At 42.5% G+C, this 25954-nt stretch overlaps 1 protein-coding gene across 1 annotated transcript in view; it reads left to right on the forward strand.

Moving 5' to 3' along the window:
• The window catches only part of SH3RF3 (SH3 domain containing ring finger 3), a 259308-nt gene that overhangs the window by 154307 nt on the left and 79047 nt on the right, over positions 1 to 25954 (forward strand). Inside the window, exons 2-3 of the mRNA XM_055802734.1 lie at positions 6438 to 6713; positions 13873 to 13968. Of these exons, the coding sequence (XP_055658709.1) occupies positions 6438 to 6713; positions 13873 to 13968 (372 nt within the window). The remainder of the gene's footprint in view (positions 1 to 6437; positions 6714 to 13872; positions 13969 to 25954) is intronic.

Below are 25954 nucleotides of genomic sequence, written 5' to 3' on the forward strand. Positions count from 1 at the left end.
ACCACTGAGATGTGCATGCTTTTCACTACTTTTTCCTTTCTGTGCCTTTTCTTCTTTATCAACATTTGATTTGCTTTGGATGTTTACACTTGATAGTACTTCATGAAAGAGATAAATGTGTATTCATTCATTCAGAGGAACAGACTCTTCCGATATTTGGAGGATGGGGGATATGGAGGTGTTTGAGAAATTTGAAGAACTGCAACAAGCAACATGCCAGTATGTTTTGCTAAAATTACTTCAGTACAGTCCAAAAAAAAAAATAAAATCCTGTCCTAGTAGTGCTTTTATCAGGCTGTTCCAGCAGCATGTTCTGAGACTGTTTGGTTTCATCCATTCCTGCTTCACCTCTGGTTCTGACTACGAACAAGACCTATGAACCAGAAGGAAGGAGGAATTAAAATACTCATCTGCCTTTTACATTTCCCCAATTCTTTAATCTCTTCATCCCTTCATCTCTCTGAAAACAGGGGTCAGATGAGGCTGCTGCCCCACGAGACAGGCGGCATCAGACCTGTCTCTTGTGGGGGATCCCCATGCACAGAGGAAGCCCTTGAAACAAAGAGGCTGTTTCCCTTCTTTGCACAGCTTGAGCAGCACAAGGCAAGAGCTTGGGGGAGGGAAATTACCTTTCGGTATTAACTTGGCTTTCACATGGCAGGAAAACAATCTTCTGCTCTGCTGTTGCTGAGAGGAGATGTAGCAGAAGCCTCAAGAGGTTTCTTGGGTTCCAGGAATCTGAACACAAACTTGGTTTGAGAGAAGGATTGGATCATAGCATTTCTATCTGGGCTTGGTAGCTGGAGGCCTTGCCTCTGTGTATTTTAGTTTTGATTTCTTATATAATGCAATATATTGATGTCAAGGAGTGGTCTTGGACTTTCCTTCCATGTATTTGTGAGCCAGAAAATCTGGCCAGCCTCTCTGACGATTTTGCATGTGGGGCTTTGATGCTGCTTCAGTGTATGCTCTCCCTGGTTATGCACAGACACAGAAGCTGAAGGCACATTCATCTTAGACATCCAGGCTCTTTGCTCTCTCAAAAAACACCAGTTGCATGGGGAGGCTTTTATTCTCCTTTCCTAAATAATATAAAGTAGGAAAAGAATGTTTTGTGCAGGCACCTGCACTGTACTTCTGGCAAGCATCGGACTTCTAAGTAGTGACCTCCTTCATCAAGTACCGCATGCAGAAGCTGGCAAGCTTTGACCCATGTTGAAGCCTGTGCTGCTTTTGAGCATATTCGAGCCTATGTCTCTTTTCCATCACTTTTGAAAAATTAAGACCTACTCTACCTGTGCAGCTCACACTATAAAAAGCTTTCTACTGGGAGAATTTATTGAAAACAAAGCATATTTGGGTTTTTTTCCCCTCCTTATGCTCTTTGGGATACGTAATGAAATATTTTCCAGCATTGCCACTTAATTGCTTCATGGCGGCTGTTTGTCAATTTGCCAGCAGGTTTCTGCTTAACTGCTACCATTTGACACTGCTGAAACACAAATGCAGAATGATTGAGTTGCCAACATATCATTGAGTCTTCTGCAAGGGGGGGGTTCAGCATATTAATGCTTCAGGCTTTTACGTCAGTATTGATTGTTGAAACAGAAAAGAAACCTTTGGCAGTATTCAGCATTGTGCCAGCATGCATTTACTGGCAGGAAAAAGAAACTGGCCATTGCCATTGACTGTGACTTCATCCCTTCCTTCCTTCCTTTCTTTCTTACATTCTTTATTTCTATACACACCCACACAAAGTGTTGAAATTTAATACACATCATAGCCAAATTCCAGTTAACCTAACAATAAATCAACAGGGCAAATCGATTTCTTGATACAGTCAGATGTGGAGGCCATTTAATTTTGCAGCTGCCTTCATTGTGCCTGGCCAAATGTTATGGCAGCTGGGGAGGGGGGGTGACGGCAGGAGCCTCTCAGAGCAGGAGCACAGGTCAAGAGCTGACTTGAAGGGAGGTAGTGGGGTCTCTGCTGGGTCCCCTGCAGGGCAGCCAGGCTGCCCCTGTGTCAGCCTCTGGATGCAGGTGTGGCCATCGTGAGCCAGGTGCCGTGGGGAGAGGAGCATCACGATGGGCCCAGGCTGGGAAAAGGAGACTCCCAGGACATAGTGTTGCAGAAGACCCCAGGATGGGGCCCCACAGCTGAGAAAGTGCTTTGGCTGAGGGGCAGGGGATGAAGTGGATGGTGAGGGAGTACTGAGGTATCTCAGTGGTGTCCACCAGCTGTTGCTGCTGTGGTGCCCAGGCGCAGGAGCAGCAGAGGAGGGGTAAGGAAGGTTTGTTCTGCTGAAGCAGGGAGCCAAAGAAAGTTGTAAGCTTGCCTGCAGTTGCTGGAGGAACATCTCTATGTGCTTATCACTGCCCTCCACCAAAACCTTTGCCAGCCTCTGGTTTTCTTCAGTCTGATTCCTTAGATGACACTTTGCAGCCTGTTTTAGATTAGAAGATTTTGTAAGAAGGACCACCTGGGCATGCTGAAGATGATGTCTGACTGAAATGCCATTGTGTGGAAGAAAAGAGCTGAGGTGAAATAGGAAAGAGCATGGGGCAGAGATTTTGAACAGAAAATGGGAAGGTCATGCTGCCCGGCAAGACTTGGTGCATTTGCACGTGACCTGGAGATCGCTCCTGGCTGATCCCCTTCCCTTTGAATTGGGGAAGTCATGTGAAGAAAAGAGGGGTGATTAGGCCAGAATTGTATTGCACAAGGATTTGGCAAAGAGGGAAATAATCATAGGATATAGGAAAATTTCTAAGAATCACCTAACTGTTGCGGGGGAGTGACATTATAACTAGCAAACAGCAGCAGTGATCATTTTTCTTCTACTTCTGGAATATGCTTAATGCTCCCTCCTTTCAGGTGTAGTTAAGAGGAGCTTTTTGAATCTGATTTGCTTCTCACTTTTGGATGAACCAAAAGTAGGAACAATAATGAGAAACTTAATCTGCTTCTTAGGGACCAGGATTCATTAATATAATCTGACCACTGAAAGTCCACTGAAGCTGGACCTTTTGGCCAGAAAATATCAGCAAGGGAGCTTCAAGAATTTATGCTGGGGTTTGGGGGGTAATTGTGATAGTGAATTTCTCTGTTTGGTCGATTGGAGCAGACACAGCTTTAGAACAGGAAAAGCAGCTTTATTTGAAAAGGGTTGGAGGACTCATGTTATTTTTTTACCTCTGCCTGGGCTACAGTAAATGCAAGATTTACCTGGCATGCTTAAATCAAAATGGGTACTTCTGGCCTTACAGAAAGGCTGGGAAATGTTTAAATCACAGCATTTTTTCCGTAGAAGGCTGACTTTTCCAACAACATGTTCATTTTAAAAAGTACCTCTACAGATTTTTCAGTTGAAAAGCCGTGGCTCAGAATTAGAAAAGCTGTATCTGATAATTGAAACATTTTATTCTGGAAGCACCTTCCCACTGGCAGTGGTAGTTTAAGTACCTAATACGTAGATCTTCCCTGTGCAGGACAGTCCCCAGATGATGTGGTCCATAATTAAGCCCACAAAAGAGAACAGGAACACGAGCACCTAAACTGCAAATTCCCTGGGGTGCCACATTAGGGTCTCCAAATAAAACAATGCCAGATTTCAAATGAAAATTTTTCTCTTGCAATTTGTTTTGCTGAAAAGTTTGCATTTTCATCAGGTGAAGGTATAAACAGGCACCTGAATCATCTTCCAGCCAGCTCAATTAATTAGCAATAAAAGCCCAGCATGTGTTGCGTAAGAATTTCACTGATGATGTGTGAGACTGAATAAAATCCAGTTTCTTTTTCTGTAGCTCTTGGGGCTGTTGACTTTTTACATGTTAAAATGAAGCTTGGGAAGAGAAAGTGGTTAAAAAGTAAAGTGATCTGACCTTGAATTGCTACAAAGATCTTGGGAATAGTCAGGCCTCATCTAGGGTAAGTGATACAGAGAGTGCTTGCCAGGTGTGTGCCTGGATCAGCAGTGGTTCAGTGCACACCTGGCAGAAGTCTTACTTTGTGTTTGATAAATTGTCTCCTCCTAGCATGAGTTAAAGTAATGAATCTTTTATTTCTAAATTACTACAAGGTTCCATAGTCTTTCAGCTTAATATTTTTTTCCTAATTTCAAATAGGTAATGCAATCTATGCCTTACTTAAGGAGTTTGATGGTATCATATGCTTAATCTGTAAAATGCTGGGAAGTGGGGGCAAAGCTTTAGTGTCAAGGGAAATAGCAGAGAGAAAAATATCAGTTGGATGCTGCCACTGATTTGGCAGAGACAGTTTGATATATGCTTTCTTAGCTGGCTGTTGATTTTCTTTTCTGGTTTTATCCTTTTTTCTTTTTTTTTTTTTTTTTTGTTATGCTATGTGCTTCCAAAATACTGGTCTTTAACTGGATACCTTCATTCACATACAGCAAAATTCAAAAGAATACAGAGGAAAAAGAAAAACTGTAAGCTGGTAATGAGAAAACCAAGGGCTAGGGAAACATCTGAATGAAATTAAATCCCCATCCAGACACCACGGATAGTGCTCTGTGGAGCTGTGCCTGTTTGACTGCTTCCCTCACTGTGTAGGCAAGATCTGTTGCACATGCTTTTCAAGACCTGCACAGTTACTAAAGCCCTTCCTAATAAAATGAGTAAGTTAATGCCCGTGTGTGAAGGTGCACTCAAAAAACTTACTTTTTGAACAGCATGGTATCTGCCTGCCGCAGTCACCATCTGGCACGCAGAAGCAGCCGGAGGAGCCAGCACTGGCAGGCAGCGCAGATGACGAGCTGGTGCTTCTCCACCTGCCAAAAGATGCAGGTATAGGAGCATAAAACCTGCCCTACCAGAGCAGGTCCATTTAATGCACCCATTGGGATCAAAAAAATGCCTCTGCTTGTTGCTGTAACAAATACCGTAAAAAGTCATCCCAGCATCTTGTTTTCTGGCTGGCATGGGGAAACGGAGTGTTTCCGTCAGGCCGCTCCACCTGATCACCACAGAAAGCATCTGAGTGCTATTCTTATGCACAGGAATGCCATCCAGAAGTACAGGCATAAGAAACACCTGGGGGAATACCAGGCTGTTTTATTACACATATCTTTACTTTTTTATTGTCCCTGTAGGACACCCCACTGACAACCAGTATACAGAGAAGGGAACAGACTACTTGTAGGCATATATATACAACAGAAAATGGTGTCATTTTTGTAAATACATCTCTGAAAAAAAGACTGTTATGAAAGGTTGACTTTACAGGACCCCTTTAACATCCCCAGTGGTATGTGCTGCTACATATTTGTGCTGAGGCTTGCAAGCTGACTCTTAGCTTAAGCTAAATAAAACAAGAATTGGCGTGGGATAATACGATGATACACCTTTTGTCCCCCAGCATGGGTTAAAAGAGCTATTATAGGACCAAAGCAGCAGGCAGCTGTGCCCAACACAATTACCCCCTGCCCTGTGGGATTCAGCAAGAAGGGGAGCAAGTATGCAAGGAGGGCAAGGGCTGCATAAACCGATACCAAAAAGTTGTCCATGCAGTTGCAGCCTGGGGGAGATAATCTTGCACCAAGCCAAAGTGAGCTCTAGGAAAAATTCTTCACAATCAAGTAGTTTCCATCAAATAAATTTCTTTTCTATCATACCAAACTATTAACTTCTTAGGCTTCTTTGCTCTTGTACTGTGATATTGTTTTTTAAGTTTGTTTCTTTTAATGAGAGTGAAAAGCCTCAGAGCTCTTTCTAGTTCTAAAAGAAAGATTTGAGACATTCTGCCAATTCTGCTTTTCCACAGGGACATTAATTCAGAAGCAACAAAGAATATTATAACTGTTTACAGTAGCCCTCAGTGAGGAGCGTGAGACTTGGGGATTTTGAAAGAAGTAACAGTATTTGGTTACAGAATCAAAAGCTAAACTAAAAGCTTCAAACTCAAAATTGTTTGGTGTTATTCAAACAAACACAATGAAAAATTTTCAACTTGCCAACTTTTAGAACCATGTGAATCTTCAGGCTTGTTTTATTTTGTTTATCTTCTGAGCCTCTGAAACCAAAGCAACCCCTGAAGGTCAAAATATCTAATATTTTACCTTTAGACATGTCAGGTTTTACTTGTTTAAACACGTAGTCCTGCTTACATGGTATATTTTGCAAAGTAACAGATGCTGCTTGATGGTGTAAGAGGTAGCACAGGTTTCAACTGAGCTTCAAGAGAACTGGAGTGCCTGCTCTGATATAATAGGCTTACCTTCTCAGTCTTACCATCACACACATCCTAGTTTCCCTGTGAGATCCAGGGTGTAGTGTTATGTAGCAGTCAGCTGCAGTGATTGGGGTAATTTGGTCATGGATTATCGGTTTGCTTCTAGCTGAAAGTGACTTTAAGAAGGAAATCAGTGCTGGTTTGTTTGCGTTTGCTTAAAGATGTTGCATATTTTGTTTCCCCAGAGTGTTTCTCAGCTTCCCTATGGCAAAGCCCTCTATGCGTATGAAGGAAAAGAGCCCGGTGACCTCAAGTTTAACAAGGGGGACATCATCATACTGCGGCGGAAGGTGGATGAGAACTGGTACCATGGGGAGCTCAATGGGAACCATGGCTTCTTCCCCGCCAGCTACATCCAGTGTATTAAGCCCCTCCCGCAAGCTCCACCTCAGGGCAAAGCACTTTATGACTTTGAAATAAAGGATAAAGATCAAGACAAGGATTGCCTGACCTTCACCAAGGTAGGGGAATAGTGTTTTTTTAAAAAAAAAGAGTTTAGAAAGCTGCCTCTGTAGGAACTGATGGCGCACGTGGGGTGGCGGCAGCCAAGTCTGGAGCACAGTGGTGCAGGGACCAGTGGGACATCTGCCTGGCCTCCCTGGCAACTCTGCCTAGGGACCCCCTCCCCTCCATTTGTTTCTTTCAGCTGATTTCTTGTATAAGAAAATGAAATTCCTTGAGCCCAGGCAGCCTAGTGGGGACAGGCTGATGGGGCTGAGTTTCCTTTATTAAGCAGGACATCCCATCATGTAATCTGCTGAAGGACATTGACTTCTCCCGACTTGTAAATCCTTCTTCCTGTAGGGGCAGAGCCTGCTTGGTGGCCCAGCAATGTCCCATGTACCAGCCGTGCTGCAGGACTGGGTGGGCCTAAAGCCTCCCCTCAGGGCAAGCCCCGTGTTAGCATCATTGGGAAATTGCTCCCATTTTGTCTAAAGGGGAAGCCAGTGAGATAGCTCATGCTATGTAGAGCAAGGTTGGTAGAAAGCCAGTGAAAATCAACAATTAGAACTGGCTGCACATTTCTGAGAACATTTTTCTATCTAAAAAGCATACATTTCATCTGCATTGAAATGTTCTGCAAGAACGACTCAATTTCAGAAGAAATCTAATGGAAATGTGTCTTTTAACGTTCCTTATTAAATCAGATGTTCCAGCATTTTAAAATGCTATTCAGCTTCAAAATGTATATTGCATCATACCAATTAGCTGTTGAAATACACTATCATCATATATCACAGTATTTCCTACGTTAAGAACATAAAGACATTAAAAAGTAGACATTTTTAAAAGTCTTTGTTTTTTTAAAACCAAAATATTTAATAAATTCCAGTTGAAATGAGAGAAAACAGATATTGTAATTTCCTTTGGATTTAAAATGTCATGTTTCCCTTTTCTCCCCAACCTCCCCACCTGCTTTCTGTCTCCCCCTCCCATCCCAAGCAATTTGTGTTGACCTCAGATGGACTTCATAGATATCAAGAAACCTGCAGTAAAATAAAGCATATCCCCCAATGTTAATTTATGGCACTGAATGCCGTGGAGAACCTGTTCATTGTCGTTTTCTGTTTTATTTCAGCTGTCTGTGGTTGTTATAGTATCACATAAAGTAATAACAGTTATGCTGGAATGAATATGAAATAGATGATAAAAATATCCTTCACCAGGATTTTACTGACCTCCTCTTTTGAGGCTACTTATTATAGCTGAATGAATTATTTGCAGCATATAATTTTCTCACTGAATATAACATATTTTTTACTCTTGCAACATTTCTCAGCAGAACACAATTTCCTAGAATGTATACTTTCTCATATTTATTTAACAAAAGATTTGTAAGCACTTTTGCCCATAGCAACTGAAGTGTTTGATTGCAAACACTGCAAACCCTGCGACTACCCAGCCTCCCTGGAGCTGTGAATCTCTGCAAGAAAGTGGGCTGCTTAGTGAGAAGCAGCAGCCGTGCACTAACAGAAAATTAGCCAGAAGTTACCTTTGAGATCCTATCAGTAAATATATATTTGCTGGCGTGTTGTTTTCCTCACTGCTTCTCCAGAGGTACAACAGTGACTTCTCTGAGAAGCAATCTTTCTTGTCCACTTAAAAGTATTCATTGCTTGCTCAGTCTAAGAAACTTAATAGATATGGCAGGCAGTTGTGGTCTTTTTTGTTAGAGCAGGTCCTTTCCTAGACACTTTTGTATTTGATATATTTGGTGCCGTATATTAGTATACATCCTTTACAATTACTGTCTTTGTATACTGATAGTTCTCATTTTCTCGGGTGTCCAGTGTCATTCTCACGTGAAGCATTTCTTTCTGCTATATAGCTCTACTCTCAATCCCTTAATTTTCCTTTTTTTTACCTGTTGTGTTACTGTCTGCATCCTTTTATCCCTGATGACTGTGCTTTCCCAAGGGGGGTTGTTTTCTCTTCTACTGCTATTTTCTTCTTTAGCTCCTTCCACTACACGCACTGTCACTTTGTAACTGTTTTTATGTCTTGCCTATTGTTCTCCCTGACAGTGAATAATCTATTTTTCATCTTGGGACTTTACCATCATGTTTTCATCAGTTTTCTCAATGCTAATTTTAGCTGTCACCTGCACTGATGAAGGTTCCTGTTTAGCCCAGATTTTAGATCGTCTGCTGATGCAGTCAGTTCCTCTGCACAGAGCTATGAGCACTGACTGCATTGGTGTAAATGTGGTTTGTCACTAGGAGCAATATTCATCATTTGAATGTCTTAGTTTGCATATGAAGATGCTGGACCTGATGTCAATTTCATTTACACTATTTGTTCTTCTTTCAGGTAGAGGGATTGCATTGGTATACCGTTTATACAAACTAGTATAATCTATTTGTGTCCTGCAACTCATTTAAAGCTACCAGACACTTGTTATCAGTTTTTATTTATAAACATGTAATAAAGAAGAGTTTTCCTCTGAAGAGAAACTGCAAGAAAGGAACTCAAACATAGGGATCTTCTGTATTACTATTTTTGTTGCTCTTTTGCTGGACTTTGCTTTTCCCATCCCCTTTGTTATGATGCAGTCAGAATATCTCTTGGTGCAGGAAAAGAAAACAAAGGAAGGATGTTTGGGGTTTCCTCTTACTAGTTGGTTTTTGGTGGGGTTTGGGTGTTCTGTTTTGTTGGGGGGGGGTGTTGTGGGTTGGTGTTCTGAGTTGGTTTGGTTTTGGTTTTTTTTTTGGGGGGGGGGGGAGTTGTTTTTTTCAAAATTAAAATGTCAGTTTTGTTCCAGAGGTGGGTTGCAAGGAAATGAAGTCTGCTTTGCACTGATCTTCATGAGCAGTGCTGCAGAGGGCTTCTGCCGTTTCCCCCATCTTCAACTTCTGTAGATGCAAAACTGTCCAGATAAAAGGTCAAAGATAAATGAAATATAATAATTTTTTATGTGCAGGTATAAAACCGGGAGGGATAGAGAAACCTCTGTCTTGAGTATCCAGTGCAACAAACAAAGCTCACATTTGTCATTCTCTTACATGTGGACTGTTCCCCTAACTCCTCCTCCCAAATAAACCATATGTACTTGCATAGGGTCCTGCCACTGCTTTCCCCACTGCAGTGGCTACAAGACGAAACATCCCAGATGTGTGACTTAACATATTTTCCCTCAATGTTTGACAGCAGTCAGCCAAACTGGGCAGTTAGCAATTATTTTAATCTCTGTAACAATTGGTTCCAGTCTTGTGAAAGCTTTGCACCAGTTTAACTCCAGTAGCTTGAGAAGTGTTACTCCTGATGTTCACTACTGTGGTTGCAATCAGCCTGTGACCTACAGAGTTTCATTGCATACTCATTTAACTCAGCTTTCTAATGTCTCCTTACATGGTACCACAGTATGAGCCTGGGCTGCTGCTGCATCTGTTTTTAAAAAATAATCCATCCTTATTCGGACTATGCACCCTCTAGTACAAACGATATGCATGAGGACTCTGCTCTCAGCTGTAGCAGTGCAAATCTGAAGTAATTGCACTCTCTGCTCTCAGCTGTAGCAGTGCAAATCTGAAGTAATTGCACTGTTGCCTGTTTGTGTAGTTACTCCAGCCTTAGACTGAGTCCAAATTCAGCCCACAGGTTTTTTTGGGTGTTTGGTCACCCTTTGCATGCATGAGTTCACATGGCCCTTTGAAGGCTGAGTCCCAGTGGTAGGTGAGTCTCAAACCTGTCAAGGTATCATTAACTGTTTGCATGCTTTATTGCTCATTACATTTTTAATAACACCAAGTATTTCCTTCATTTTCCAGTACTTTTGTTCCCAGCCCACAGTGATGGGTTGTGGTTGTGCCAGTCTTGGAGCCATCACATCCAATACTGGTTCCTGACTGTGGAGTGGCATCCCAGCCCCTTAGCACTCAATTCCAGTAGCATTTGCTGTTCACAGAGGGACCATCCCAGTGTTAGCTGGCAACTGGGATTCTTGTGCCAGCTGGCAAGTGTTGGGCACACCAAGCACCACACGGTGCCATCCTGCCATCACTGAGATTTCACTGGTGCCGTAGATGGAGTTGTTATCTCTGCGGAATAGCAGGCACATCAGCTTTGTATTGCTTCGTTAATGGCCATTAATGACTGGAGTAAAAATCAAGCTGTGAATCATGACTGTTATTGGACACAATTTTGTGCTGTTTTCTCAGAGAAAGGGCTAATTTCTCCATCAATCAGATTGCTTTTTAAGTGATTTATCTTTGACTTGCTTTCTGATAATGGTTATAAACTGGAACTGCAGGTCCCACGTGCCTGTTGCAAGGCTGCCCGCTCCTGATGAATAGAGAGAGACTTGAGAAAGTAGGAGAGAGCAAATAATTAGAGACTTTCGCAACAGGCATAAAAAGAGCATGAGGTATCTTTGTCAAACTACAGTGGATACCATTGGCTTTTGAAATGAGATTTGAGGCTTGGATTCCTTTATGCTGCCTGGAAATCAATTTAGTACATGTGAAATAGTGAAGTTCAGAAAGTTGAAGTGGTATGCCAAGAGATCTGTGGCTCTTTACTATTCATGATCCTTTTGGGAACCTTTCTAGGAATTTATAAGTAGCACGGCTATCCAACTGATTTAAGGTACTAAAATAGTTCATGTTGAAGCTTTCACCAGCCCAGGGTGTAGAATGATGTCGCAGGCTGAGAATTCAAAGCAACTTTCTATTAATAAAGAATTTGTAAAGATGTTTTGGGATTTGCTGTAATTCCTGGAGATTTTCAACACCCTTCTTAAAACACATTCTGAAATGGAGAGCATTCTTAAGGATTTGCACTTTGCTCTCCCACAAAGATACACATTTTGAAAGTCAGCATATCTCAGGATGTTCAGCTACCTGATTTTCACATATATGACCACATTCAGCAGCCAGATTTGGCAGACCCGAACTAAGACTGGTGTATAGAAATGCTTCCAGGTTTCATAGGTCTGGAAGGTAAAGTTGGAAGCGATCCTCAAAGGTCACCTGTTCCCTGCCCCATTTTCAAGTAGGATCAATGCAGAATAAACCTTTCCTGCCAGGTGTCTGTCCAGCCTTCTCCAGGGATGGGATTGCGGGGTGCCTCTAACAAAATCTAGTTGAGTGCTTCTAGGATTTTACAGTTTAAAAGTTTTTTTCTTAGTTTCTTATCTTATGTGTGTATAAATATGCAAATATATATATATACATATACATTTATAGATGTGTATGCATATGTATGCACATACATAAGATTATATATGTATACATAAACATACAGTGAAAGTGTAGACCCATCGCATTTTGGTTTTTTTTAAACTCTTTTAAGAAAATAGCTGAACAAATATAGAAAGTAGGGACACTCATAGCAGGTTCTTGAAGCAATGAAGTCTTTTATTTTCCTCATTTACCCCCTTTACCTAGATTCTAAATTTATGATAATCGGTCTTTTGTAAGAGTATGTGGAAACTTTGCAGAGGTGTATTACTGTCAGCTCTTTACACAGATCAAAAATGGTCTGTACAGAGAGGGCTTTGGAAGGGAATGCTATCTGTTTCTTCAGGAAATTAAATGCACAAATTCTTTTTGCATCCCTCCAGCTGTAATAAATAGCTGAAGGATTCAGTCTATGGCTGTTTCTCTAAGCTTTCCCCTAATGGATCATTCAGATGAATAATTCAAAAGAACCATTTAAACTATTTCGAAGTGCACGTTTTCAAAATGCACATGTTCAAAAACTGCAAAGTACATCACATCACATCCCTGATCTCATCATTTTCTACTGGCGTAAATCCATGGTCTGAACATCCTGCATCAGGAATTTGTGGGGTTTTTTTATGTGAGAAGTATCTGCAAAAAAACAGCTCCCCTCATCTGACCAGTAAACATGGATAGGTTGTTACATGGAGGGTGATAGACAATATGTAGCTCCTGTTTTCCTAGAGTGAGTGGTGGAAATAAAGTGGGAATGGCAGGGAACTCTGTCTTAGCTTTCTGGAGGAAGATGTTTTCCTCTTTTTTAGAAATTTTTGCACAGGCATGGAGGAAGATTAAATGCCATGAGAGAATGAGTAGCATCTCATCAAACTTCACCTCACAGCTTCTGTCAGCCCACTCTGTTCCTCTGGCCATAGGAGATGTGAGCATCCAGGCAGTGCCCTGCAGAGAGGGCTGCCTTCCGCAGCCTTTGTAGCGAGCGGTGCTGGCTTAAGGCTGGGTTTAGTATGACAGATGTGGTAGCAGAAATCCATTGACAAGTTGAGCATCTCAAACTGGGAAAACTCAGAGTCTGGTTCTAGTCACCTGAGCTTTTGTAATGACTGGTATGCTCTAGGTTTTAATTCTAGAGAGTTAAATTTTGAGAAACTTTGAGCAATATGAATCTTGTTTGCACTTTGCTTGGCCTTCTATTTTATAATCACAGAAAAGTTCATCATTAGCTGAATTTTTTGTGAGATCCCTTAGATTAAATATAATATTAACATGCCATTGGTTTTAGAAAACAAACTTGTACCTAAACTGAAGCTGACCCAACAGCTGCACGCAACTTGTTTTTTGTTATGTTATCCTTGGCTTTTTACCTGCTTTGCTCTTTTACCTCCTATTATTTTTTTTAAAAAGGAAAACTTGACATTCAATGGATCAGCAGTGTAGGCTAGTTGCTGAGCACTTCGTGCTATACCTAATACTTCTTGCTGGAAGTGTTTCCAGGACTACCAATGCTCTACTGGTGCTTCCTTTTGAATCATTCTCCGGAGCAGCCAAGTGCTGCAGTGGGCTCTTGGATGCACAGGGACAGCTTCATGCTGGAGAGTTTTTGCCTTTGGGTTAGAGATGGCCTCCTGGGTCAAATGTTCTCCCTGTCCCTGCAATGAAGCCAGGAGTTGCCTATTCCCACCTGCTGGGCCCAGGCCCTTGGAGCTGCTGGCAGCCAGCATGAGCTGCACCCGTCTGCAGGGTGCTTCAGCGCACTTTGGGTGGGATGCCTGGGGTGGCATGCTGGGGCAGGGATGCTGCTGGCCCAGGATTCAGGGAACATTTTTACCTGGCTTATGGCCTTCTGTGTGTACTCTCTCCGTAAGCTGTCATGTGGGTAACTAAAAACTGGCATCTTTCTACTGGAAAAATCTGATTATGTGTTTTGTGTATCTGATTTTAGGATGAAATTTTGACAGTCATCAGGAGGGTAGATGACAACTGGGCAGAAGGAATGCTGGGTGACAAGATTGGCATTTTCCCTATCCTCTATGTTGAGGTAAGTTCGTAACAGATGGTGATGGGTGCTGGTCTTGACATCTTGTAGAGTTTTTTGGGCCCACAAGGGCAAGATAAACTTGAAAATTCTTAAATGAGAAGGAAAAAACATAACAGAATAACTGAAAATGGAAATTTTTGGTTGCTGTCCCTTAAGGCATTGTGAAAATACACTTGATTCCATTTAAGTGGCCAGCCCTATACTACTGTTGAAGGTTTCCCATGCAGTGTTTCTGGTGTAATCTCCCCAGTACGTAGGGAAAATAGGGGAGGATGATTGCAGTCAAGGTGTCTTGCACACATCTGAGGACAAGTGGGTGCTACTGGGGAGCAGCAGTGTACACTCAGCTGTGCCCTGAAAGCACAGCCCTTTGGAGGGGTGCTGTGTGTGTCCCCTGCCCCAGCAGGCACTCAGCCAGCTCCATCTGTGTGCCCAAGGTCTCACCTTCCCTCTGTGCCAGACCCATCTTTGTCCTGAGCACTTTCCTGTGGTCATTTCCACAGGAGGCTTATTTCAGAGTAAATGCTGAGACTTCATGTCCTTCAAGCAGACTTGTTGTGCCACTTCTTCCCACTGCTGCACACCCTTCTGCTGGTGCCCATCCAGCTGGATGCTGCTCAGGAGAAGAGCTGCAGCCAGCAGTGGTGGCACATGGTGGCCCCACTGGAGTAGCTCTATTGTCCAGGTGCCAGGCAGTGCCTTCAAGGAGCTTTCCTCTTCATGGGTGAACCCAGGGGTGCAAAGAATGGATGGGCACGACACACATATGTCAAGGTGCTGCCACTCTGCACCCAGTGCTCGGAGCAGTATCACCCTGACTCTGCTCCCAGGCATCGGCTGGTGCTGCGCTCTGGAGTGAAGCAACGCCTGTGCCCACAGCAGAACCCACCCTACTCTGGCTGGCTCTGACGCCTGCCTCCAAGATTACTCCTCCAGATTTCTTAGTTAATGATTGGAGACAAAATAGAGATAATTAGTGCCTGACTACCTAATTATTAACTCCAACAATGACCAATTTGGAATAAACCGTCATTAATATACATTGCATTCCCACAGTTGACAAGAAAAATAATATTAAAACCAGAATGTGTAGGAGCCATTATTGGGAAGCCAGCTGCCTTGCATAAGTTAATGAGTAGTTTTCTCCTATTCTGAATGTGTAACACACTTTCAGTTTGTTGTGATTAAATGAGAAAGCTGGATTTCTCCCAGATTTCATCCCTTTTCCCTTCTCTTTCTTGTCCTGGGGGAGTGCGATGTTGCTGTCCTGAACTTTGCTGCAGAGTGAGTGAACTGGGGAGCTCTGCACAGCCACCGTTGCACCCCACCACCTTTCCCCAGCTCTAGTTTTGCCTGCAGACTCTTAAGTGCTTATTTATTGCACTGTATAACATCCCGATGCCTCTCCCACCCCTAGGTATGTTCTCCCTCATTACTGATCTCACGGGGTAAAGGGTTGGAAGCCTCAGAAGAACAGCCTGTTGGGAACACGTGCAATGGTGCCTCACTAAAGTTCTCCAAGCACCAGCGCGTCCTGGGTGGCCATAGAGGAGCAGGAGGTAGCACTGTGAAGGGTCAGATCAGCGGTGCTGGAAGTTTCTAAAGAGACGCAATCAGCTAGGTAGCCAGCACCAGGGGAGAAGAAAGCAAGCAGGAATGTGTGTGTGCTTATACATTCATACAGACACACTCATATATAAAATAAATATAACTGTATACACTTATGCATATATTTATATATGTATATGTGCACGCATATATTTTAGCTGTATAAATTTGAAATCAGGAGGCTTGAAAGGCCGTTTCAAATGAGATACTTGGGTGACACGGGCATACTATTTGTGCCATGGTTTGTAAAGCCAAAGGGAAATGATTCTCCAGACAGAAACATCAGCCACCTATTTCACCCACGTCCTGGTGGATGGAGGCCTTGCTCTGAATACGAGATGAGCTTATGCAACTCATGGAGTTGTACAATTATGTTGCTGTTGCCAGCTTCAGATGTTACATTACATTAAAAATTAAGAGGAATCAGCAGGCCAAATCCCAGAGAAGTTTTGAAAATGGCAATGCCAATGTTTATAAAATAAATCCATTAAACAAGTAGTACTTGAATCTAAAACCACTCCTTGAGTCTGTCCGAGTCCATTAAGAGGTTTTCAAAATCTTGGCAAAATATGCAGGACAAGGAAAGCTTAACTCTCACAGTAGCCTTCCACTTGTGTGAGCCCAAGCGCGTGGAATTTCACATGGCATCCAAAGCTCTGCACTCTGGATGGAGCAAATTCCAGCCTGGAGTCCATCCCCAATGGCAGGCTTTAATGTCCCTATCTGCTCCCACGGCCCAGACAAGACCCCTTACCCTTGCTGCAGCAGCCACAGCATTAGACAACAAGCTGATCACTTCAAGGTTCTTATAGCTGAGCATGCCAGAGGTATAGACAGGGGATATAATGCTTGATGTGGCCCCCCTTTGGTGTGGCTTCATCCTGGCAATCTGCTGCCGTGCCCCTCATACAGACGCTTGCAAGAAAGGCTTTTGTAAATGCTCTGTTGCAAAGCATTTGCACGGCTGGGTGGTGAGGAGGGGTGTGCCACAGCCCTGCTGGGGCAATCAGCAGATTCCTCATCAGGACCCCACTGGCCTCCCAGCGCTGGTGATTTTCATCCAGCCCATCTAAAAGTCTGCAGTGTCTCCCTAGGCTCCCTCATCTTCTTTCCACCCTGTGCCTGCTGAATTTGAGAGTGGGCCATTTCTGTAAGGGAAGCCTGGGAGGGCGACTTTTAGAGCCAGGCTGTGGTATCACAAAGAAGTGGCACAAAAAAACCAGATGAAGACATAAAAATATATCTGCTCCCTGCAGTGTTTTAGGAAGTCTCTATTTCAGCATTATGTGTGGTTGTCCATACAGCTATATAAGTGTAACGTAACATGGATTTTATGCTTCTTTCCCTACAAGTGTCCAGCAAGCGTGCTTGTGTGCCTGCTGTGTCTGACAGCTCTTTGCAGAGAGGCTTTTTCCTGCCTCTGTAGTGTCATCTCTGTCCCAACCTCAGCAGAGCTACAGTTGTATAAGGAATAAATATTCGCAGCTCACAATGGTGACTTTTATAGAATGAGTCACACACAATATGCTCTGTCAGGGAGAGTTTGTGCTGGGTTTTTTTCTTATTTTGTTGCTGTCCTTTGTCTCCAGTAGAAGTCATTTGGGCTGATAATTTATGGTTTAATTTGTCTACGGAAAAACCCAACATAATCAAATTGATTCTCAAGGTGCCTTCTGTCCTGAAATAAACATCTTATTAATAATCTGTGTGGTTTGAAGCCATATTCTTGCTGGGAAGAGTTTTGAACCTGCAAGGAATTCAAAATCCTAACTAAATTTCTTCTCTTTTACTGTCTTGAAGCTATTTCCTTCATTGTTAATAACTGCTGTTATCTCTGTTTAGAAGTTGTAAGTGTTGTGCTGCTATGTGTAAAATTGAGAATAATGAAGAATAAAGTGTGTCCAAATAGATATAAGTGTCTGGGAATTAAATTTGAGGGCAATGTTCTACCAAGTATTTGGAGGGACTCATCCTGCTCAGATGGGCAGGAACTGGAAATTCAAAAACCTGAGCTGTTAGACCAAAATTTCTGACTGCAGCCCCCAGTGCAAAGAAGTATTGACCGAGACCAAGAAGCCTCATGAGTCAGTGGTAGAGCAAGGCAATTATGTCAAGCGCTACTGTGACTGTAATATCAGCAAATTACAATTGATGAAGTGCCAGCCCATTGTTATAATGTTTTATGGCAGCAGGAGCACTGAAAGCTGTGATTAAGTAATATTAGGAGTTTTAAAACTCTTTTTACAGAGCAGTGAAGCAGGGTAATGGGGATCTTCTCCTGTTCTTCACAGTTAAAAAGAGAAAAAGGTGGAATGGAAGTCTAGGAGAAATAGGGAGGAGGAGAATAGGCAGAGCCGATGGTTTCAGTGCCCTGCAGCACAGATCCACAGGACTCCCCAGAGACCCAGAGGAAAAGAATTCTTGCAAGTCAGTATTTAAAAAGAGTTCAGCCAAAAGAAAAAAAAAATCAAAAGCCAAATGTATTTCTTAAAGAAAAAATGGTTTTTCATTCCAAAATTAGCTTTGCAGAGCAGATTACCACATTTAACAGTTTTGTACTGTACCACCGGATCTACCAGTCATCCTAAAACAGCTTAATTCATACAGGGGAACCTGAGCACATTTACCAGGATCCCAGCTGTGGTCATTGAGTACTGTCACAGAGACCCAACTTCCCAGCACAGTTTGTCCTTAACTGTATAACTACGTTCTTTGCTGAGGGTAGCCTTTGGTTAGCCTGCAGATGAATGCAAATGGTTCAGTTTAGTGTGTGTCTGTCTGTTTTCAGTTAATTTGAAGACTTGCAGGTTTCCAGGAGGAGATGCAGGGAACCACTCTGAAGAGAGCAAAACCTTTCCTATAGCCCATCCTACAGACCTGCTTGACTTGAGGACTCCTCAGGATTTTCCTGGTGGTGCGAGCCCCACTCTGGCATTCAGTCTGGATGGCAGATTTTTTACTTTTTTTCTCTATATGCATTTCCTGTCTTAGCCATTTCCAGATATCCTTGTGTCCCCAGTGGCAGTCATCACAATTATATTCTTGAAAATTCAGATGTGAGCATGTGTGTATTTCTAGCTGTAATAGATGTTTTCACTGTTTTCAACAATGTCAATAATTGTTGCCCTGTCCACTTCCTCTCTCTATTTTCTCTCTTCTCGGTCTGTCTGGTTCCTCCCTTCAGCTGCAGGACAGATGGATGGGTCCCTATGGGACTCTCATAATTAATTCAACCTTGATGTCTGACCTGTCATTTATGTATGTGGGGTCTCTGTGGCAGCATACTCTAGACCTTTCAGGGTATCTTTTATGAAATGCTTCCAAAAAAAGGAACATTAGATAGTAACATTTATTTGGTGCCCTTTCCAAAAAGAATATACAGTCTGTTTTTAAGGACTGTCAAAATGGTTCATTTTAGCCTCGCTAGTATCATTTAATGCTAATAAAAATGGAGGCTCTTGAAAGGTGGGTAGAAGGAAAGTAATGCAGATGATTTTAGAAAAGCTGACTTACTAAATCTCAGAGGAGCAAATTCATCGCAGTAGTAAGTAGATATAAGTAACTAATGAGTTAAGAATTATGCCCATTAACATCAGAATTGATTTTTTTTCTGTTCTCTCTCCTTTTGTATGTCAGATAGAAATGGAATAAGAACCTTCTAAAGCTGACAACAATGTAAGCCCTAAGAGGTGTTCAGCAAATTTCTGTTGAAAAGCTTTATTGATATGCATTTGCAAATATTGTAATTACATTGTTTTAAGACTTTTATTCCTGCACCTTCATAGTTTCTAAAAAGTTGGTCCTACTTGCTTTCCTCTTGAATAGAATATTGTAGAATATTCCAAGATACTTTCTGGTATCAGATATCTATGTGAATGGAGTGCAAAATACAGTTCCCATGTTTCACATTCAAACTAAAACATGCAGAATTTGTGTTGTAGGCTGCAAGAGGGACCTCAGTAAGAACCTATACACCTACTACCACTTTCACATCAATCCATGAATAAAAATTATTGATTAGTTTCACACATACAAAGAAAAATAATTTGAAAAACTTCAAATAGCTATCATGTCAGTTCAAGAAAACTAAGGCTATGAGCAGTCAGAAGGGAGGAGATTAAATGTACGATATATAATAATATATAATTATATATACGTATATTTTATACCTTTATACATAATATTTTTAATCCGTGGCCATCTTTTCTGCCTAAAAGCTCAGTTTCTTATTTTCCTTTTGCTTATATAAATAAAGAACCTTTTGCTCTTTGACTTAATTTCCCATGCAAAAATGTGAATTAGCACGACTTTGGGAAAAATATATTTATTTTTTTTTTAATTTTAAGTAATTTCTTCTGAGTTTTTTGTTAACTTCTAGCATCCTTCATGAGGTGATCATTCATGCAGACACTGTGAGACTTTCCTCCATCTTCATGGTACAAAATTGAGCTGCTTTGTCACCTTTTGACTTAAATGCCAGGTTTCCCCTATTAGATTAACTGAGCTCCTCAGTTTTGCAGACCTTTTCTAATCACTCACTGCCTTCAGGCTATGTCTGGACAAGTCAATGCAAGATTGCTTTCTAGATTCTGCATTGGGGAGCACGTTCCTGCAGGGTTCATCTCGGGTGGGTGCCATGGAGGGGAAGCCTGCATACAGAGATGGGTGGGAGTGCTGTCACATTTGAGTCATCCTCCAGCCCAGACAGTCACGAGATCTGTGGTGAACCACAGTGACAGCCAGTGCGTAAATTCAGATGTAGCCGTAGGCTGTGAAAATTTGCCTTTTGGGAATTGACTATTTTAGTTACAGGTCTTCTCTTGCTTGTCCTCCTGCCTACTTTCATGTGAATTAACTCATAATTAAGTTATTAGGATTTATATGTTATGACCAATGTCTCCGTTAATCAAAACCACATCCAAACTTTTATCACCTGTTATTGTTTCAGGGACTGTTGAACCAGAAATTTGCTAGCTGTCACATTCAGGAATATCTTCCCTGCCCATCTCCCATTATGAGTAATATCTGAATTTCCTACATTTTGTTTTGTAAAAATAACTCTGTAGGGTAATTTATAGAAGGTTTCCAGCCCAACCAACTTCAGCACGCAACCTGGGTAAATAAGCCCATTTCCTGAGTCTTTCAAAAGCATATGTATAATTTTTATAACTGTATGGGGCATTTTTGAAGCACTGTCTCCTAGGTGCCACAAATTGAAGTGCAAGTTAGGTACCTAACTGACCTTTACTGTTGCGCTGATAAGAGAACTTTGTTCTCTAGCCACAATCCATTCAAGGACTGCCAGCACTTGCCCTGCAAAATCCTGTTTGTCATCCTCTCCAGTGCAAACTGACTGGGGTCTCACCTCCTGTGTTTCGCATGTGCTGCCACTTCCCCATGCTATCGGCACACAGCGCTACCCATCAGCCTTCCCATTACCTTCAGCTGACCTGGACTATGCTTGGGCTTCAATACATGTTTTCTGGTTCTGAGTGTAATTCTGTCTCATTTCTGTTATTTCTATGCTGAGTTTTGGTTTCTGCCTCAGAAGTTTATATTCTTCTGTTATGATCCCGGGGTTGCTTTTGTTACAAAACAATGCCGGTGATGACTCTCCAATTTCCTCGGACAGAGAGAACAAAATGTCTTCACAAACTATTGCACCTTGCTTGATACTTTCATCCATTTAGTGTTTTCCTTCTCTTTACTGTCCTATCATCCTTTTTTCTACTCTCTTTATTTCAACTTGTGAATTTTCAGTTGGATGGCAAGTGAAGAGACATCTGCTGAATTGCAGTCATACTGGCAGTAGTAAGAAGCAGCAGCAGCAACAGAACAGCAGTTTTACCCCTAGTAGTGCTTTTGAACTGGGAAAAACTCTTCCAAAACCTTTGTGATACCTCGCAGGTCTCTTAGATACAGTTCATCTGACCAACAGCAGTTAAATCTCTACATCTGAGCTAACTGTCTGGATTCCCCCTTACCATCGAGAGAGCTAACCATGTGCTTGTAGGGAGAGAAACAGGCATTGCTGCTTAATGGAAGCATCTAAAACATGTCAGATGAGCCTATTTGTAGAAGATCTTGTTCCTCTTCCTCGGTTAGGAGGGGAAGGCAGGGCTGCTAGCTCCAGCCTAAGGGAGGAGGCACTACTCTTCTGTAGTTGCTCAGGCTGTGTCTGTGCTCTGCATGGTGTGAAAAGGAAAGCCCCACAACGTGCTCTGCACATTAAACCTGCCATTTCACCAGCAAGAAGTATCTATATTCAAGTCAGTTCTTTGATGCTATAGGCAATATTTATAAATTTCCAAAACTGTCTGTCATGTACCTGTCAATGGTTGTTTTGATTTTACTAAGGACCCTAAAACTTCTGTGTCTTTCAGAAGCAACAAGGTGTCCTGAATGAGTAAGCTTCTGAAAATGATTAAGACACATGTACAGCAAATCTTGGGGAGGCCTGGATGCACTGTTTACTGCCCATTACTTCCTTATTTTGCTCCTGGGATAGCTGAAGCCTGGCACAGGTGCTAAAGAGGTCTCTTACACACACAAAAAAATTAGATGTTTATATGATCCTGCAATGTTTCACGTGGAAAAATACCTCAGGCAAAGCATCAGTCCTTTTGGCCTTGAATCTACTCAGAAGGACCAACTAAACAGATAGCACATTACTTAGGGTTAGCTTTTGCCTGTGCAACAAACATTTTGGACTTCCCAGTGGTGCTCAGCAGCCTCACAGCACACAACCATTTCAGCAGTGGGCACAGGTTTCCGAGGCCTAGAAATTAGCATACCCCAGTGAAAGTACCTGCTATCCTGGGGCCCCGGGGCGTCTCCAGTGCACATCATCAGTAATCTGCTCTCTCTAGAGGAGGCATGAGAACAGAGCTTTTGTCTTTTCCAGCCATTGATCACCTCTTGACAGCTTCTAAAGATTGTTTCAGCACTGCTGAATTCCTGGGATCTTTCTGCTTTTGAAAAGAAAGTATCTTTCAGTCTCGCTTACCTAGAGCTAATGCATGAATATATATTAAGAAGCTATATGTCAACAGATACATGATTTGTCTAGCAGTTAATTAAAAATAAAATCCTAGAGGATTTCATTATTTCTCACACAGGCATTCTTCATTTTGTTTCCTAAAGTTTTTGTTAGTGCACATTGCACATCTTAATTAGCTTCCTTCTTGGGGAGCTTTCCTGGTGCCCTAAAACTCTCAAAGTAGAGATCTTCAATCCAAACGCAGCCACAGAGGGAAGGTGTGAGATGTTTGGGCAATGCCTCTGGCAAACTGGCAATCTTATCAGCCCCTTTGCTGGTGGGCACAGCCCTCTGAGCAAAGGGCAAAATGTTTCCATGTCAGCCACGGCGCTGGTGCTGGCAGTGCCAAGGAAAAGTGGGTCCAATATCCCAGCCCCTGGAAGGAGGTGGAAGCACATCTTATATCCTTTGCTGTGCCTGTGGTGGGTACGATGAGCTCCATTAGAGGGACAGGATGGACAGCTGATGTCAGTGACACCATAAATGATTTGCTGAGCCCCCCCCCCAATCTCTGTTTTCAGGTAGCATGTTACATAAATCTTATTCTACTGTGATGAAGAGTCACAAAATGTGGTTGAGCTTGACCCTTTAAGCTTTCAAAGAGGAATAGTTTCAAGAATAATAGTTTCCTGATAGGATGAAACTATGAATTGTTTTTACCTCTTTTCTTACTTCTTATTGTGGCAGATTCTGGAATGGTCGAACTGTCTTTAGTCTAGGCACAAAGAGACCCGGGAGTGCATGTGTGTGCTGAATGCAGGCTTCAAACAACAAAAGCAACATATGAAGTTGATTGTTAGCCTAAAAATATCATTAGCTATGCCAAAACCAGATGTTTGAGTTAAGTCTCAAATCCTCTAACATTTTGTCAGGTGTTAGAGCTGAATGTTGAGAAAACCAAGTTCAAAAGACTAGAGGAAGAATCAGTACAAGCAAATTAAAAACAAAAATCAGAAACAGGGGGAGATAGCTGGAATTCATCTGGGGATCTCCATCTTTTCCAGATTTTCTCCAGAACACACAGGATTCTTGAAGGCTCACCCCTTTGTGTTTAGTCTATCCTGTAGAATAAATTACATAGGAGCCCTTGGTTTTGCTAATTTTGTTCCTTTAAAAAGAAGACCAGCCATTGTTTATTTTATGTTCTTCTGCACCATTTTTGGGTGAGATACTGGCATTACTGTAATCTGACAAAAGCAAGGACTGCTGCCAAAGGGATTGTCCTGCTTTTGCCTCATCTGTGACAACACTTACTTCTGCCTTCCTTGTTCCAGGACTAACAGATATGGGGCTGCGTGGCTGAGGTGCATCAGGGAACTCACCTTGTTGAAAGCTACTCATTTGTCAGTTTTCAACTTTCCAGTCATATCTGTTCCATCATCCCTTTTACTGCATAGCCAGCCACATGAACATCCATGCTGATACGGGGCAGAAAGTGGCAAGATGGGAAAAGAGGACATGTGGCATCTCACACTCACTGAAGGAAAACATGACCAGGGCAGCAACACTCACCCACAGGTACTCTGCAGGCGATGCTGCCGTCGAACTGTGCTCTAAGCCATTACACCAAAATGGTGAGGTGAGGAATGTGGGGCTTTGGGCAAGCAACCTCCTCTACCTCCTGGTTGTTCCTCAATTTATCTAATTATTTTATTAAGTTATAATTTTATGACGAAGCAGCACTAGGCATTCCATAAACAAAGTTAATAATATTAACCTTGTTTTCAGTAAGGCTGGAGGGAGCGACCTGCTCTAAATCTAACTTTGAAGTCTTCCGATCTGTTTAGACACAATTGAATCAAATTGACAGGAAATTTCATGAGAGGTTTCCATAATAGAATTTTTCCATAACAGATTTTTTCTAGAAACCTTGGGACAAAGCAGGAGAGGTGCTGAAGCATTCAGTCAGTGGTGGACTCATGCTGGAGTTACCCTGTGGCTAAGGCGAGGGCACTGGGGGAAGAGGCACTTCTGCCTTGTGCTGCTGATTCTTGACAAGAAAGCAGCCCTGGAGAAGGAGGGAGAGCACTCCCTGCCTTCCTTGCTGTTGGCGGGGAAAGTAAAGCTTAGTGGCATGTTCCTTGATGGCCGTCTCCTTGATCCCTTTTCTCTAATCTGCTTCTACCTCAGCAACAGAGTAATTTACAGGTGTGTCTTCCTCATATGTCCTTTTTATTTTCTCTTCCTAGCCTGGAAGGAAGGACTGTGAGTCTTTCCTTTGAGGGCAGAAATAACAGCCTGAGCACCTTCTCTCCTTGCTCCAGTCTAGTGCTTAGAGAAGCTTGCCCATTCCCAGACAAAGCCTTTTACTTCCATAGGTGCATTGCTCAGGAGAGACAAGTGTGGTTGTGTTGACTTGGCGAGTGCCTGTTTTTCCTCTCCCTCAATATATGAATTACTGGGGTGGAAGGAGGGCTGTAGAGATGATTGATACCACATTCCTGGCAGTCCCTCAGGCCATGACAAGGTGCGGGAGCTCCTGGTACTGGCACTGAGCTGCTCTGCCCTATAGCAGCTGGGGGCCGTAATGGTTTAACCCTGGCCAGTTACTGCTTGAGGCCATGCTCTATCCCAAGCACAAGGTTTTGTCTGTCATATGGGAGCCTCTGAGGGCACAGCAGTGCTCCTGAGGGCTGAGTTTAGGGTCATAGCAAAGGCAGCCTCACACCACTCCAGTGACACATACGTCTGCTTTTGCAGAGAGCAACTCTCACTCTACACATACCTGAGGTTTCAGTGCAGTACACAGAGGTAAGTATGTTACTGTTCCTGTGTGGTCACTGGTTGAAGAGGGATTAATGTAGTTTCATGGCAAGTAATAAAGACATTGCCAACAGGAATCATATCCTCATGCCTGGCTCCATTCATCCATGTGACTGTCAGTTCTACCTAGTTTTTGGCCAACCTGATTGCTGATTGTTCATGAGGATTGAACTATCATCATCTTGTGTCCTGATTGTAGCTACATCCTTTTTGCATCCTTAGCAAATGCAGACCTACCTCATTCACAACCATCCAGAGTGCCCATCTGCTGCCACTCCTTTCTTTCTGAAGCCTTTTGCTGTCCTGTAGAGCCCATACAACCAGCCCATACCTGCAAACCTTTGATTACTTATTACTCTGTCTACCTATCATCTTTTTTTTACTACTGAAAGATCAACCCATGTCTTTGATCAGCCAGCGATGTCAATCGCTTTGTCATTTTTTTCAAATTCTCATTTTCTTCCATAGTGCTCTCTGTTCTTCAGTGTTGTAACAAATGCTTCAGAAACATCTGGACATCTGCATCAGCACTGCTTCTCCAGACTTTTCTCTAAAATTGTTCTTGGCTGTGATGCT

The sequence above is a fragment of the Falco peregrinus genome, chromosome 4 (genome assembly GCF_023634155.1).
Source record: "Falco peregrinus isolate bFalPer1 chromosome 4, bFalPer1.pri, whole genome shotgun sequence".
Taxonomy (NCBI): Eukaryota; Metazoa; Chordata; class Aves; order Falconiformes; family Falconidae; genus Falco; species Falco peregrinus.